We start from the raw sequence: 14,862 nt of genomic DNA, 5'->3' as shown, positions 1-14,862 counted from the left end.
GACCATCAGACTTAGATTAAGATCCAGACCCCCATACCTAGACCCCCAGACGTGGACCTGTGTCTGAAGATAAAGATGACTTTATAAAACGTATTGAAAGTATTTGGGGGTCATTTTGTTTCTGTTTGTAGCGTTTAGCAAAAAGTTTTAAAAAACTCTGCACACAGTCTGCAGAGGACCACCACTGTGTCCCTAAAAGACAATGGTTTGGACAACGTTGTGTCTAAATGTCGGGACATTGTTGGCACTTCAAACACGTCAAATGAAGGAGAGTTGAGGACAGCAAAAAGAGTCGCTAGTTCAACATGCTCCACGTCAAAGATGATCACATAGTTTGTGTTTAAAAAATACAATTAAACAACAGTGTCTAAAATACACGCTTTCTAAAAAGATTACGCTAAGATTACTCAAATTTTGTGTTCAGAAGAAAAACTAACTTTTAATAGTGATAAATCTGTAGATTTCAAAATATAAGATTAATTAGTTAAATTTTGTTCTATTTGTTTCTATTTTGTATTGACAGCCCTGATTTATAGATATCTAATATATATCTAATTCATTATTCATATATATCCAATATGATTTATATTTGTATATTATTTTTATATATTGTATGTATAAACAAATTTACTGTTGATTAAACATTTTATTTAAATCCTTTAAAAACTCATATTTGAACTGACCTGTCACCAGAAATTGAAAAGTACACTAAAGTACAAAGTGACTAAAAACAATAGTACAAATACCACAAAATTGTACTTTTACTTGAAGAGTAATTCAACACAAGCGAGAACAACAGCTTTCAATTGCTTTCAGTTTCAAGGCACCCCTCATAGGAGAGGGGGGACTGGAAACAGTCTCAGTGAGATGAGGCTCTCCTGCTCAAGATGTTTATTAACAGAGAAAGTTTCGAAGAGACGAGAACCGAAAGGATTCACCTCCTCTACTGGACTTAATTCTTATACTGATCTGGACTCAAAGGGATTCAACCAGTTCAGGGCCAGGATTCTGGCATCAGATACATGGCACCACAGAGACGTGGTCGGAGGTTTTGGACCTCGGGCTTATCTCTGGTGATCTTGTTCATCCTCGTCTCGCCATGCGTCTCTCAGGGCGAGAGGCAGATTTCCATCCCGGATCACGGGTTCTGCCAGTCCATCTCAGTCCCGCTCTGCTTGGACCTGGTCTACAACCAGACTATCATGCCCAACCTGTTGGGTCACACCAACCAGGAGGAGGCTGGGCTGGAGGTCCACCAGTTCTACCCGCTGGTTGAAGTCCAGTGTTCCATGGACCTGAGGTTCTTCCTGTGCTCAGTGTACTTGCCAGTCTGCACAATTCTGGACCGGGCCCTCCCTCCCTGCCGGTCTCTGTGTGAGCGAGCCCGGCTCGGCTGCGAGGGGGTCCTGAACCGTTTCGGGTTCCGATGGCCCAAGAGGCTTCGGTGCGAGGACTTCCCTCCTTACGGAGCAGAGCTTTGCATCGGTCAGAACACAACAAACGTGGACGACCCTGGCTCAGAACTGAGCCCGAAGACACCCAACCAGACCTCCTCCTGCCCCTGGCAGCTCCGGGTTCCCTCCTACCTGAACTACCGGTTTCTGGGGGTGGATGACTGCGGCGCCCCCTGCGAGGCCTCAGAACCTGCCGGCCTCCTGTACTTCGGAGAAAATGAGGTGAGGTTCTGCCGACTCTGGGTTGGGTTCTGGTCCATCCTGTCCTGCATGAGCTCCCTCTTCACCGTGCTCACGTACCTGGTGGACCCAGGGCGGTTCCGGTACCCAGAGAGGCCGATCATCTTCATGTCTGGCTGCTGCTTCATGGTGGCGCTGGCGTACGCCGCCGGCTTCCTGTTGGAGGACCGTGTGGCATGCGCTGACCTGAACCAGGTTGGATACAAGATGGTAGTCCAAGGCACCGGGAAGGGAGGCTGCACCGCGCTCTTCTTGGTCCTGTACTTCTTCAGCATGGCCGGCGCCATCTGGTGGGTCGTCCTGTCCTTCTGCTGGTTCCTCTCTGCCGGGAGGAAGTGGGGCATCGAGGCCTTGGAGGCCAACTCGCACTTCTTCCACCTGGCAGCATGGGCGGTGCCAGCAGTTAAAACCCTTTGCGTCCTGGCGGTAGGTCGGGTGTCCGGCGACCCACTCACCGGGGTCTGCTTCGTAGGGGTCTACGACCCGGACGCCATGCGCAGCTTCATCCTGGCGCCGCTGTCCCTATACCTCTCCCTCGGCGTCTCTTTCATGCTGGCCGGCTTTGGGTCACTGCTCCGTCTCCGCGGTGCCGTGAGGCGTGCCGGCGTGGAGGCTGCAGCCCTGGAGAGGCTGACAGTGCGGATTGGTGTTTTTGGTGTGCTGACCGCGGTGTCTAGCGCTGTGGTCGTCGCCTGCGGCGTCTATGAGCAGATCCTCTCCCCTCAGTGGTGGAGGGCCTGGCTTACACAGACATGCCGGCACTTTGCCGTGCCATGTCCCGCCGGGAGCACCGACCTGGTGAGGCCGGACTTCAGCGTGTTCATGGTCAAGTACCTCATGACCCTGATCCCCGGGATCGCCTCCGGGGGATGGATATGGTCCAGGAAGACACTGCGGGCCTGGATCCGGATTTTTAAGAGACCGAACAGCAACTACCGAGGAGAGAGGACGGTGTAGTAAAGGTGGGGGGATAGAGGGGGGCTAAAGGGTGGAGTACTTGGCAAAGAGTTCCTTTGGCTCAAAATACATTTAATAAACTGGTAACTATCACGACCAAAAGATCCTTTGCCTCATTCGGGTCCATTAAACTATTTACTTTATAAATGTATGCAGGTGCATACGTACTGTCAAGGTTGTAATCACACATTAAACAAAACTGCAATGCCTTTGACCTTTTCAAAATAAAAGTCCTATTCATCTAAAAGAGAGAAGGAAGCAAGTCTTCAAACAGTACAGTATCGTCAAGGCACGGCAGGACCACTGCAGGGACAACCACCATCAGATGTAACCATCATCTATAGAAACCTGTGGGGAGGGAAAGCACAAAAGAAGTTAGTGTTGGTTTATGATGGCAGTAATAGTAATGTGATTCATATTTATAATAATACTAATGATAACAATAATAGCAGGAGCAGTTGTCAGCAGGGCCACGGCAGGAGGAAGGAACAGGGACAGAGCGATGATCCATGGAGACCAGGCGAGAAAGCACAAATACGGGGATTATCTGATTATGTCCTCTCTACGAGACAACTATTGATCAGTTTCATTTCAATCATCTTCATATCTTTTACTTTGACTCTTAAAGAAACCTTGCAATGTTAAGACAATGTAATACATTAAAGAAAAATGTTTATTATTAACGAGCTTTGTGAATATGAACTTGATTTCCAACTCCTTTTGTTCGAACTGTTTTTTTTGTTGTGTCTTAGCTCTTTGTTATTCTATTTAAAAAAAAAACTTTTTTGTATTTCTTTGTGTGTACAAATAGTAAAAAAAATGTTCCCCTTTATATATGTTCAAAAAAAATGTATACATAGTTTGACCGTGATGTGTTTCATAAACAACAAAATCCTTCTCCTCACTCACAAAGCCCTCCATAATCAGGCCTCCTCCTACCTCCCCGACCTGCTCCACCATCACCTTCCCTCCCGTCGGCTCCACTCCTCTGACGCCAACCTCCTATCCAGCCCCCACAGGACCAAGCACCGGACATGGTGACAGCGCCTTCTCCATAGCTGCCCCCTCCCTCCCGAACGCTCTCCCCAAACTCACCCGAGACTGGACTGACCTCTCCACAAATCAAAACCCACCTCTCCAGAACTGCTTTAATGTATGACTGTGTGCTTTGTGCGTGTTCGCTATTTGCTTGGTTATATTTACAGCTTAGCTTTTAGGATATTTTAAAATGTTTTATGTAAAGTGACTTTGAGCATCTGGAAAAGAGCTATATAAATTAAATGTATTATTATTATTATTATTATAAATATAATAATGAAAGGAGGCACACGGAGTGCCCGTGGGTCCAACCCCCCCCCCCTTTCCACGGGGGGCCCGACGTTCTCGCCCGACGTTCTCGCCCGACATCATAAACAGCCCCACCAGCACCCGATATGGATAACTGGCATCAAAGATGACTGACTATAAAAATAGGTCTGTCTTTAGGTGAGGAATCATGAGCTTTAAAGGGTTGAACTCAATCTATTAAAACAAGAGATTTTCCCTTCAGGTTTTGAGAGATTGAGAGCAGCAATAGCACAGAATGGGCATTCAGTAGCATTGTGGGTAATGTAGGATCCAATTTTTGTAGGTGTTTATATATTTGTTTTCAGTCAGTTGTATTTGTGTAGTTTGAATTGATCCACTCTATATTGAATTACAAGTACTACTACTGATAATGGCAATACAAATTATTATTATTGATAATACAAGAATAAGAGCACCACTGAACATACAAATTATTTTATTTTCATAAATAATCATAATGATAACACGGGTTAAAAATAATCAAAAACGGTAATAATAATTATCAGCATTAACAAGATTAATAATAATATTGCTGTAAAATATATCAAAATAAATAAATAAAGTCACGCTTCCAGTGGCGTAATGACGTAACGGCGTAAAGCTGCGTACGCCAGCTGGCGTCGTGGATGTTGTCATGTCGCTGTTAGCAGCTGAGTCGTCGGAGTAAATCAGCTTCTGTTGGACCGGCGGATGATAATAATGTGTTTTTAAAAACAAATTAATACTATTTACCGAGTGGAAACAACTAACGGCTTCCACCACATGTTCACCAGCATTTAACGGCACAGAGAAGGAGTTAGCCCGCAGATAACCTAGCTCACTGGCTAGCTTGCGAGCTAACAGCTTAGCTGGCTCCTCCAGCTGATGTTAGGTTGGTAATGTAGCTGTAGCATCTTGAAGGAACCCTGTTATGAATGACTGATATTATACATTGTATGGCTTAACGTGTAAATGTTTAAGTTTACAACAATGTGAGTGAAGTATTTATGAGTCAGTTGGCTATTTTTGTGAATTCGGCAGACAAATATTCCACCAACTGCAATTTATTACGGTAAAAACTTTTAGCGTGTTCTAACGCTTAACTCGTATTGTTTATTATGAAAGACCATAGAGCCTAAATCTGCATGTTTTTAAACGGGAGTCTGGTGCGGCAACATTCTATTTTCTGTCAACAGCAGCCATATGCCATTATTCCTGTAGTCGTATACATATGCAGCCAGAGTGACTGTTACAACGCCAAGTTATCAGGTTCAGTTCCTGAGCTCCAGGAGCCAAAATGATTAATGAAAATGATCCATGAAGATGTATTATTTAAGTTAAAATGTTTCCTAAGCCCTTTCCTTAGTCTGGCATGGGGATCTCCTCACACTCTACCAGCAGCCTGGTGGGCACGATGACGTAGTTTGGTGTGTTTTCTGACAGGAGACTGGTGTCCTGGTTTCTCCTCAGTATGGCGTCTTCCTTTAAGATCCCGAAGAAGAAACACCCAACGGCTTCTGAATCCGCCCCCCTGTACACGTCACCGCTGTCCCGCCTGCAGAGCGCCACCCCCGAATTAAAGGTAGTATCACTAGTAGTATTATCTTTCAGTTTTGTTAAGGTGATATTATTGATCTGTGTTTTTCTATGGTAGTATTATTGGTGGGTTTTTTGTAATGGGGTATTACTGTTCTGTGGGTTCTTTTAAGGTGGTATTAGTCTTTTTTGGTCTCAACAGAGCTATGGGAACCAGTACAGCAGAGCTGACAGGATGCATGCTGGGAGCTCAGCAGGCTCCTCAGTGAACAGAGAGAGGTTAGTGAAGCTCCCCGTCCAGACCGCAGCCTTTACTACAACACATTTACATTTTTTACATCTAAATAAATGAAACCTCCCTTAGCGCTCCTCTCTTCAGGGAAGTGGTCAAAACGCTGCTCGGACTTACAGCCAATCAAAGAGAAGCCTCGGCAGCCAATCGCAAAGGAGGACGGAGTGCCAAGTTGTCTGCTGCTTCTCCCTCAGTCGGGTGAGTTATGCTTTAGAATAAGGAGCGCGGGCTGATTAACTGACTGACTTTGACATCCCTTCTCTCACAGTCACTCTCCTGCATATCCCTTCACACTCCATGTGCACATACACTGTTCACTTTCACATGCACTCACAATACAGTTGTGTACATTATGTTTATCTGCTCGCCTGTGCATTTTTTATTCTATATTCCTCTCGTTTATATTCTTCTACGCTGTATATTTAAATTGTAAATTGAACAAGTCATTTTCCTGTACTGTGTTATTTGTCTTGTCATCCATTGTCTCATTGTCTTACTGTCCAATGTTATGGACCAACCGCCATATCAATATCCTTGTATGTCTAAGATATTCTGGCAATAAATGTACCCGATTCTTGATTCTTTATGTTTACTAATGTAATATTGTTAACACAACATACAAATCAACATATATCTTATTGACATACAGAAGGATGTTAAATCCAGTGTTTGTCATATTGTTCCCTGTTCGGCACCCAGGTGGCGCCCTAAAAGGGCTTCAGACCGCCTGCTGCCTCCTGATGTGACCTCACAGCCTCCGTCTCCACCACAGAAGAAGAAAAGCCACTTAAGCGGTAACATTTATAACATATTGATCAACATCGTCCCGATCTCTATCAAAGTAATCAATAATTTATATTGAACCTTCATGCTCAGCAGTTCAGAGCATCTATGTGGACTCGCTGGACTCTTTGGCTGAGCTCAGGGATGAGATGCATGCTGGGACTTTGAGTTCTTCAACGACGGGAGACGGAACAACAGAAGGACTGGACTCAGCTGAGAGAAAGGTAGAGGTCAAAGTTGAAGAAGATGATTGGTGGTGATGGTGATGATGAGTAGGATGGGGAGAAGGATGATGATGATGGCAATAACAGTGTGGGTGAGGATGATAATGGTGAGGTTGGTGATTGGTGATGGTGATGATGATTATGAGTAGGATGGGGAGAAGGATGATGATGATGATGATAACAGTGTGGGTGAGGATGATAATGGTGAGGTTGGTGATTATGGTGACGGGGATGATGATGATGAGTAGGATGGGGAGAAGGATGATGATGATGATGGCAATAACAGTGTGGGTGAGGATGATAATGGTGAGGTTGGTGATTATGGTGACAGTGATGATGATGATGATGATGAGTAGGATGGGGAGAAGGATGATGATGATGGAAATAACAGTGTGGCTGAGGATGATAATGGTGAGGTTGGTGATTATGGTGACAATGATGATGATGAGTAGGATGGGGAGAAGGATGATGATGATGGTGATAACAGTGTGGGTGAGGATGATAATGGTGAGGTTGGTGATTATGGTGACGGGGATGATGATGATGATGAGTAGGATGGGGAGAAGGATGATGATGGTGATAACAGTGTGGGTGAGCATGATAATGGTGAGGTTGGTGATTATGGTGACAGGGATGATGATGATGATGACGATGATAAGTAGGATGGGGAGAAGGATGATGATGATGGTGATAACAGTGTGGGTGAGGATGATAATGGTGAGGTTGGTGATTATGGTGACGGGGATGATGATGATGATGAGTAGGATGGGGAGAAGGATGATGATGGTGATAACAGTGTGGGTGAGCATGATAATGGTGAGGTTGGTGATTATGGTGACAGGGATGATGATGATGATGACGATGATAAGTAGGATGGGGAGAAGGATGATGATGATGGTGATAACAGTGTGGGTGAGGATGATAATGGTGAGGTTGGTGATTATGGTGACGGGGATGATGATGGAGATAATGATCAGAATGAGGATGATAGTGATGCTGATGAGAAGGATTAGTTAATTTAGTTATGAAGTGTTGCTTTGCCACCACACCGTGGAGGATAATGAGGATGATGATGGTGTGTATTATAATGACAATGAGGATGTTGGTTATTATGAGTGTAATAGTGATGTTGAGGATGAGTATGATGAGGATGACGGTGAGGATAATGAGGATGATGAGGAGGAGGAGGAGGGTGATCGGGATGAGGGTGATGATGATGACAATGAGAGCGGTGATGATGATGATGATGATGATGATGAAGATAACGCAGATTATTTTAACCAGCAGAAGAATAACTCATCCTCCTCCAGTTCGGACCAGACCTCAGAAGACGACTTTGTGTCTTTGTCCTCCGTAATGACACAGAGAAGACGGAGCCTGGGTCGGGGGGCAGGGTTTAGCAGCAGCCAGATGGAGGACGTGAGGGAGAGCGAGAGGAGGAGGTGGAACGAGTTCAGAGGGAGGAAGACAAGCAGCCTTCATCTTCACCTGAAGAAACCCAGAAACACTCCAACGGAACCAAGTGAGATTACTAATATTATTATGCAATAATAAATCAATAAAATAATATTATTGGTAATTTATCCTCTGTACTTCCTCAGTTATTCTGTCTAGTGAAGAAGAGGAAGAGGAAGAAGAAGACGGAGGAAAAAGAGTGGAGCAGGTATGAGAGCTTCCAGTCTCCTGGTCTTCTTCATCTGGTGGGCTAATTAGACCATTATGGACTATTATACCAGTGATAACTTGATAAGAATTATATTTAATGTGATAATAGTGTCTTGATACTTAAGTGTATCATTTGGTCTATAATGGTTCACATTAATACATTTAAACTTTGTCTGCTTTCAAGCCTTCTACAGGAGGGGAAGGTGAGAACAGCCTTCCTCCTCTTCCTCCTCCTCCTCCCCCTCCTTCCTTCCTGCAGCTGGACTTTGTCTCTCTTCACGTCGGTCTAACGCACGCCGATGCCAACGGGAAGATAACGGTGAGAAATTAACTTCAGAAATCAATTATTAGTATTAATGACATGATTCTAGAGGGAGGAGGAGGAGGTAGGGGAGGGAAGATAAGAACAAGGAGGAAGCGGGCCAGGGAGGGAGGGAGGGAGTGAAGGAAGGAAGGGAGTGAAAATGAGAGCAGCGAAGAAGGAAGGAAGGGAGGGAGGGATGGTGGTGAGGAAGGAAGGAAGGAAGGAAGAAGGGGGGACAGAAAGAAGGGAGGGAAGGATGGCTTGAGGGAATGTAGGAGGTGGGGAAGGGATAGTTGTGGAAACGGAACCAACCCACGTCAACCCTTGTTAAGACTTTGTGTCTAAGAGCCAATCAGAGCAGGAGGTCATGTGACGCAAACTATTCATTTCATTTTGTTCGTTTTCATCTCAATTTTCTCTCCGGTTTGTGAAAGAATGAAGCTAATTGTTCTTTTTTTTGTGTTTTTCTGTAGATTACTGAGAATGGGGTCATTCTTCCTCTGAAAGGTAAAATCACAGTTTGATTTGCATCTGAAATATTGAAATACTGCTATACAAAATTGATGCTAAAAGAAGTTCATTATTTGAAGTGTTACATTTTTCAAATTAATTTAAGGTTTAAATAGGAATATCTGGATGTTTAGCATAAAGCCATTGTTCCATTTTTCTATTGACGTTTAAATATTTTTAAATGAATATTATTACTTGTCTGATAAGATTGTCCAAAAATTATGACTTTTTCTTAAAATATTACAAAAAAATGGATAAATCTTGTGTAAGTCTTGTTTTTTCTTTACTGATTCTCCGTTTTCCCTTATTACATTTCTGAGCGTATTATTTGTTCCTCTCAGGTGTGGAGGACGGCGAGGTCGCTGTGGTGGCATCTCAGCTTCGGGGTCACGGTGTCTGGGACGGGGGCGTGGCACAAGGAGGCTTCCTATTGGGTGGTTGGGAAGGTCCCGCCCCCTCGCTGCTCTTTCTGTGGGTGACGGACGCTCAGGCCAACCTCCTGCAGAGAGAGCTGTCCTCCATCCAGACCTCCACGTCAGGTGAACCAGGAACTCACACTCCTATACCTGCAAAATATGTCATCCATGTGAATCACGTAGATCCAAAAAGGTTTTTGGGGGGGACAACTGGCCGTCCAGAATTTCTGAGATTGGAATGAGACGAGAAGAAAAGGTGATGTCTAGGGTTGGGTCACAATAAAAACAGCTCGTTTTATGATCTAACATTAACTTTTTCAAAAGCAAAAACCCTCCAAACAGACACAGCTCCTCGGTTGTTGCGCCTCTGGTCTCTGGTTGTTCCTCCGGCATTGCTTTTCCGTGTTTAGTTACTTCTTGTTGTGAGTTGTACCCAGCATGCATGCATGCATGCAGTTCGGCGGGGTAATTAAATAATGTACAACTATTAGTTTGCAAATTGTTTTTATGTCGTGGTGTTTTACCCTTTTAAGAAGCGTTTGTTGTGGGTTATTGTTGTAAAATGTTATGACTCAATCTCAACACACGACACAGAAGCTCCGACCGCTCCACACTTTGAGACGTGGTGTAAAGATAAATTGTGCTGCCTACCGAATAGCAATATCAGTTGTCACGGCTGTATGATGGTGTGTAAAAAATTCATACCGTAATTTGAATATAACGGTGTAGCGCTTCCACTTCCACTCCTTTCAGTACTTGAAGTTATCATCAGTCGAAACGTTCCGGTTAGTTCACTTTTTATACTTGTCACATCTTCTCACATTTAACACTCGTGTCCTCATCACCTCTTCAACTGAAACTAATAATTCACCATCCACACAGTAAAGTAGTATAATTAAATTTCACTTCAACTCCTTTTTAGCGCTTAATTTCCTCAACTCTTTACTGTCATTCAAAGACGATTTTTTAAACTATAACTATATAAAGCATGAAAGTCTCTTAGCCGCTAGAATGCTTCAGTTTCATTCACGTAGTTCCTTAGTTTTCCCAGTTTCTTTCTACTGCCACAGATAAAACAAGCGGCTGTATAGTCAGAAAACATTCCTGTCCACTCAGCAGAGAATAAGATTGATTTTGGCTCTGAGGTCATTGGGTTCTGAGATGGAAACACGCTGAGGTTCAGGGAGGAGAGCTATAAATGCCATGGTCCTGTAGTCTAGGCAACCAATGGTAGCCACTGATCAGGCCACCACTGAATGAACTGGACTGAAACTGAGCCAACTGGCCCAGTGGGTACGGTAGGTAGGAGAATGGTAGAACTGGACTGGTCACTGGAGTCTATGTTATAGGTCTGGGTTCTTGGTCTAGATGTGGGTCTAGTTTCTTGGTGCAGAAATAGGTTCTGGGACTTAATGTTAATGTGTCCCATAGAATCAACGTGCCCCTTCCTCCTGCTGGTGTTGAAGGAGCAGCTGCAGGAGCTCCAAACTGCCCTCCTGGCCTCCATCCTAGACATGGATGAGTACAAGAAGGCCTCCTCATCCGGAGGGCCGACTTCCCCTCTGGAGTGGACCGACGGGCTGCTGCTCCTCCACAGCTGTCCTCCTCCTCTGGACCAGCACCTCCTCGGACTGCTGGGACACTCAGCTGTAAGACTCCTATAGTCTCGCACCTTCTTTTCAAACCCTGAAATATCTCAACAAATTCATCTCCTTCAGATGACAAACAACCATAAGAATAAGAAGACAATCCTTGGCTCTTCTGGTCTGCAGCAGCTTCCAACTAGGTAACAGGACCGGGTCCAAAGACCGTTAGACCTGAACCAGGTCAGACGTTCAGACCAGGACCAGGTCAGACTTTGAACCTGGATTAGCAGCTACAGTAACATGGACAGCATCAAACTCCTTTTGTTCTACAGGTTGATCCAGTATCCGGCGGCGCCCTCTAAAGGCCGCATCACGGTGACCAAAGAGGACCTGGCCTGTCTGAGCGGGGGGGAGTTCCTCAACGACGTCATCATTGACTTCTACCTCAAGTCAGTCCCTCTTAAAGACGTTCTACCCGCCAGTCACCGCTGCCTAGTCACAGTCTTGAGCTGAGTTCTCTTCCGGTAGGTTCCTGCTGCTGGAGGGAGTTGGCGGCGCGGTGGCCGAGCGAAGTCACGTCTTCAGCAGCTTCTTCTACAAGCAACTGAGCAGGCGTCGAGTCGCCGGAGAGGACAACACCCCCTCCGTCCCGTAAGAGAAATCGATCCATGTATTCCTCCTCAATCAGCTGCTGGTGAATGGGGTCAAAGGTCATCCAGTCCTCCATTGTGTGTTTACTTTTATTCAGTCCATTTATCACATTTCAGTCAGTTGCCTTTTGATGATATTTTGGGGCCAATCAGGTTATTTCTTTTTAGGTTTTACTTCACTTTGATGTGAATTTTCTTTGTCTCACCATGTTTGATCTTCAGCTCATAATAGAACACGTTTACCAGCTGGTTCACCTCAAATAGTGACTCTAAGCAGACAACCCTCTTATTTATATCAGCTCACAGGAAGTCATAATTCTTCTTTTCCTATGATAAGCAGTGTCTTTGATCACTGTGTCTCTTCTGCATGGGTCGTCTTGCGTCTCCTCCAGCGATCTTCACATGAGGCACCAAAGGGTGAAGACCTGGACCCGACACGTCGATATTTTCACCAAAGACTTCCTATTTGTGCCTGTCAATCAAGAGTAAGAACGCCTTCTTGTGGCTCTGTGCCCCTCTACAATAAGAGACTGTTGTACTTTGATGACTGCTGGTTGTTTACAGAGCCCACTGGTACCTGGCAGTGGTCTGCTTCCCGGGTCTGGAGGACGTTCAGTACCAAGCGTTCCGGTGTGCAACAGGTGAGCTCCTTTCCACTTCCTGTTTCACCTACATGTAGGAGTAGAGTAGAACATGAAATTATGGAAATGTTATCCTCTGAGAATACTGAGAGAGACGTCTTACTTCTTATGTGGAGGTCTTAGACACATTCAATATTTTATTGTGAAGGAGCTCCAGGAAGCAGATTCCAGGTTGTTTTTGTTTGTGTCTCAGGTGGATCGAAGCTTACAGCAGGTAAAGCGTCGTCTTTGAGTCTGAGACCACAGCAGCCTCCGGTAATTATATTGTTATTCTTAGTTTAATAACTATAATTAGTACTTTTATCATCAGAAGGTTATTGATGACGTTTGATCTAAAGGTGTGTCTTTTATTTTGAAGGAGTGCACTGAGCAGAGCTGGCAGAGGGACATTGTACTGAGGAGGTGAGTGACGAGACTAATGGCACACATAAATAAATGTTGAATGAGCTTCACCACCTCTTCCTCCTCGCCACTCTTCCTCGCTCCTCATCCTCCTCCTCAGGCCCTGCATCCTGGTCATGGATTCTCTGAAGCTCTCCTGCCACGAGAACGTCTGCCGCCTCCTCAGAGAGTCAGTCCTTCTCCTTGTAAAGTCTACCATGTTGCATTGTGGGAGTGTCAGGTGGGTTAACTGTCCCTGGTGGTCCCCAGCTACCTCCAGGTGGAGTGGGAGGTCCGGAGGGGGACGCCCCCCCGCCGCTTCACCTCGGACAGCATGAGGAGCTCCAGCTGCAGAGTCCCTCAGCAGGACAACAGCAGCGACTGTGGAGTCTATCTGCTACAGTACGCCGAGAGCTTCCTGCAGGTAACCTCCGCCCTCACAGCAGAGCGACCAGAGCTCGCACCACGGTTTTGTGAACGCACCGTAATGCAACCGCAGCCCGTCGCTCTCTACAGGCTTGCGTACGCGACACCGACGTGTTCCAAAGCGCTGTCTGTCCTCTGCTGGGAGCGGCCGTTTGGCCCCGGTGGACAGATGAGCACGCTCCCACCAGCGGACACAGAGCGCATGTCCTGAACGACTACCCCTTGTGGACAATATTAAACGTTAATATAAACGCCTAATTGAATTAGAGGGGGAACTCTCTTGGGGAATGCTTTGAATTGTCATTGTTAGTTTAAATACTACATTTTTTCACGCCCAGATTTCACAATTACATGTTTGGTCATGGACATTCTGTTTGAATTGATGGAAAAGTCATGGATATCCATTGGTCAAAATGAGTATGTACCCTGCCATACTTCTACCTGCTGCAGTACGTCGAGAGCTTTCCACACCTGGTCCTTATTTTAGCCCCTTCAGATACCACACTTCACTAAATAATCACAACAAGCGCTTCCCGTCTCCCAAATCCATCCCTCTGATTGGTTTCACAGAACCCTGTGGTGCACTTTGACCTCCCACTGAAGTTGGACCGCTGGTTTCCACGGCAACAGGTGCGGCAGAAGCGCGAGGAGATCCGAACCCTGATCCTGACGATGCACCGGAGTCAGATGGGAGAGAAGTGAATCCCAAAAAAATAACACATCAAGCCGTTAATTCTGTGCAATAAATAATTTATATTTTCTATTTTATTCAAATTATTTTAATTTGAAGGATTTCAAATGTTGCTTTAAAAATATTTTTTAGACTAGTTTTTCTTTTGTGTGCAAATAAATAGCTTTACACTGAAAATAAACTGATAATTCTGATTATGTGACCGCAGTCTTTTTCAGTCTATTGTGAAACTTTAAACGGGATTTCAATTTACCACTGGAATGGAATTGAATCTTTACTTTATTGCAGTAAACATTCAATTCCATTTAAAGAATTTCAATTCGCAATTTCAATCTTTTATTTATTACTGTGAAAGTGAATAAAATGTTAATACATCTCTACCTCATCAATTATATATTTCTCCTCCTGTTTTCTTAAATAAACCATATTTATTTACTCATGTCTCTTAATTTGAAACCAATCTGAGGCAGGAAGTGGAAGAATTTGTCATCAATTTCTAAACTGCTTCATCATTTTAATTTTGAATGAACTCTGGGTGTGATTCTTTAATTGTGATCAAATACAATTAATAAACGAGATTCCTGCATGATGTCCAATGATGTACTAATACTACTGGTACCACAAGAAATATTACAGCCGTGGTATTCATTAATAGAGCTGTGAATCTTCCTACTATAAACTTCCCTGTGTGTGTGTGTGTGTGTGTGTGTGTGTGTGTGTGTGTGTGTGTGATCCCAATCGGCTTGCAGCTCGTTAACTGGATCAGACGTAGGGGGGGCA

At 44.7% G+C, this 14,862-nt stretch overlaps 2 protein-coding genes across 28 annotated transcripts; both read left to right on the top strand.

Moving 5' to 3' along the window:
- Positions 1–751: 751 nt before the first annotated feature.
- On the top strand, positions 752–2,712 carry LOC120817462 (frizzled-7-like). The gene has a single exon (XM_040173725.2). It carries the CDS (start codon positions 1,023–1,025, stop codon positions 2,649–2,651), a length of 1,629 nt encoding a protein of 542 aa, XP_040029659.2. The 5' UTR covers positions 752–1,022; the 3' UTR covers positions 2,652–2,712.
- Positions 2,713–4,462: 1,750 nt separating this feature from the next.
- On the top strand, positions 4,463–14,517 carry senp7b (SUMO specific peptidase 7b). Of its 27 annotated transcripts, none has more exons than XM_078103813.1 (22): positions 4,463–4,869; positions 5,448–5,559; positions 5,716–5,792; positions 5,878–6,003; positions 6,505–6,599; positions 6,685–6,812; positions 8,178–8,334; positions 8,414–8,475; positions 8,662–8,796; positions 9,255–9,288; positions 9,633–9,830; positions 11,139–11,356; positions 11,426–11,493; positions 11,626–11,742; positions 11,822–11,944; positions 12,336–12,428; positions 12,508–12,584; positions 12,778–12,839; positions 12,943–12,986; positions 13,087–13,155; positions 13,236–13,389; positions 13,962–14,517. In XM_078103813.1, exons 2-22 carry the CDS (start codon positions 5,449–5,451, stop codon positions 14,091–14,093), a joined length of 2,280 nt encoding a protein of 759 aa, XP_077959939.1. In that variant the 5' UTR covers positions 4,463–4,869; position 5,448; the 3' UTR covers positions 14,094–14,517. The 27 variants fall into 27 exon arrangements, with proteins under 27 accessions (XP_077959939.1, XP_077959919.1, XP_077959905.1 ...); XM_078103793.1 differs by having other exon boundaries at positions 8,100–8,334; XM_078103779.1 differs by having other exon boundaries at positions 8,097–8,334.
- The last annotated feature ends 345 nt before the right edge of the window (positions 14,518–14,862 follow it).

Source organism: Gasterosteus aculeatus, chromosome 1 (genome assembly GCF_964276395.1).
Source record: "Gasterosteus aculeatus chromosome 1, fGasAcu3.hap1.1, whole genome shotgun sequence".
Taxonomy (NCBI): domain Eukaryota; kingdom Metazoa; phylum Chordata; class Actinopteri; order Perciformes; family Gasterosteidae; genus Gasterosteus; species Gasterosteus aculeatus.
This window is presented reverse-complemented; position numbering and strand designations above follow the sequence as displayed.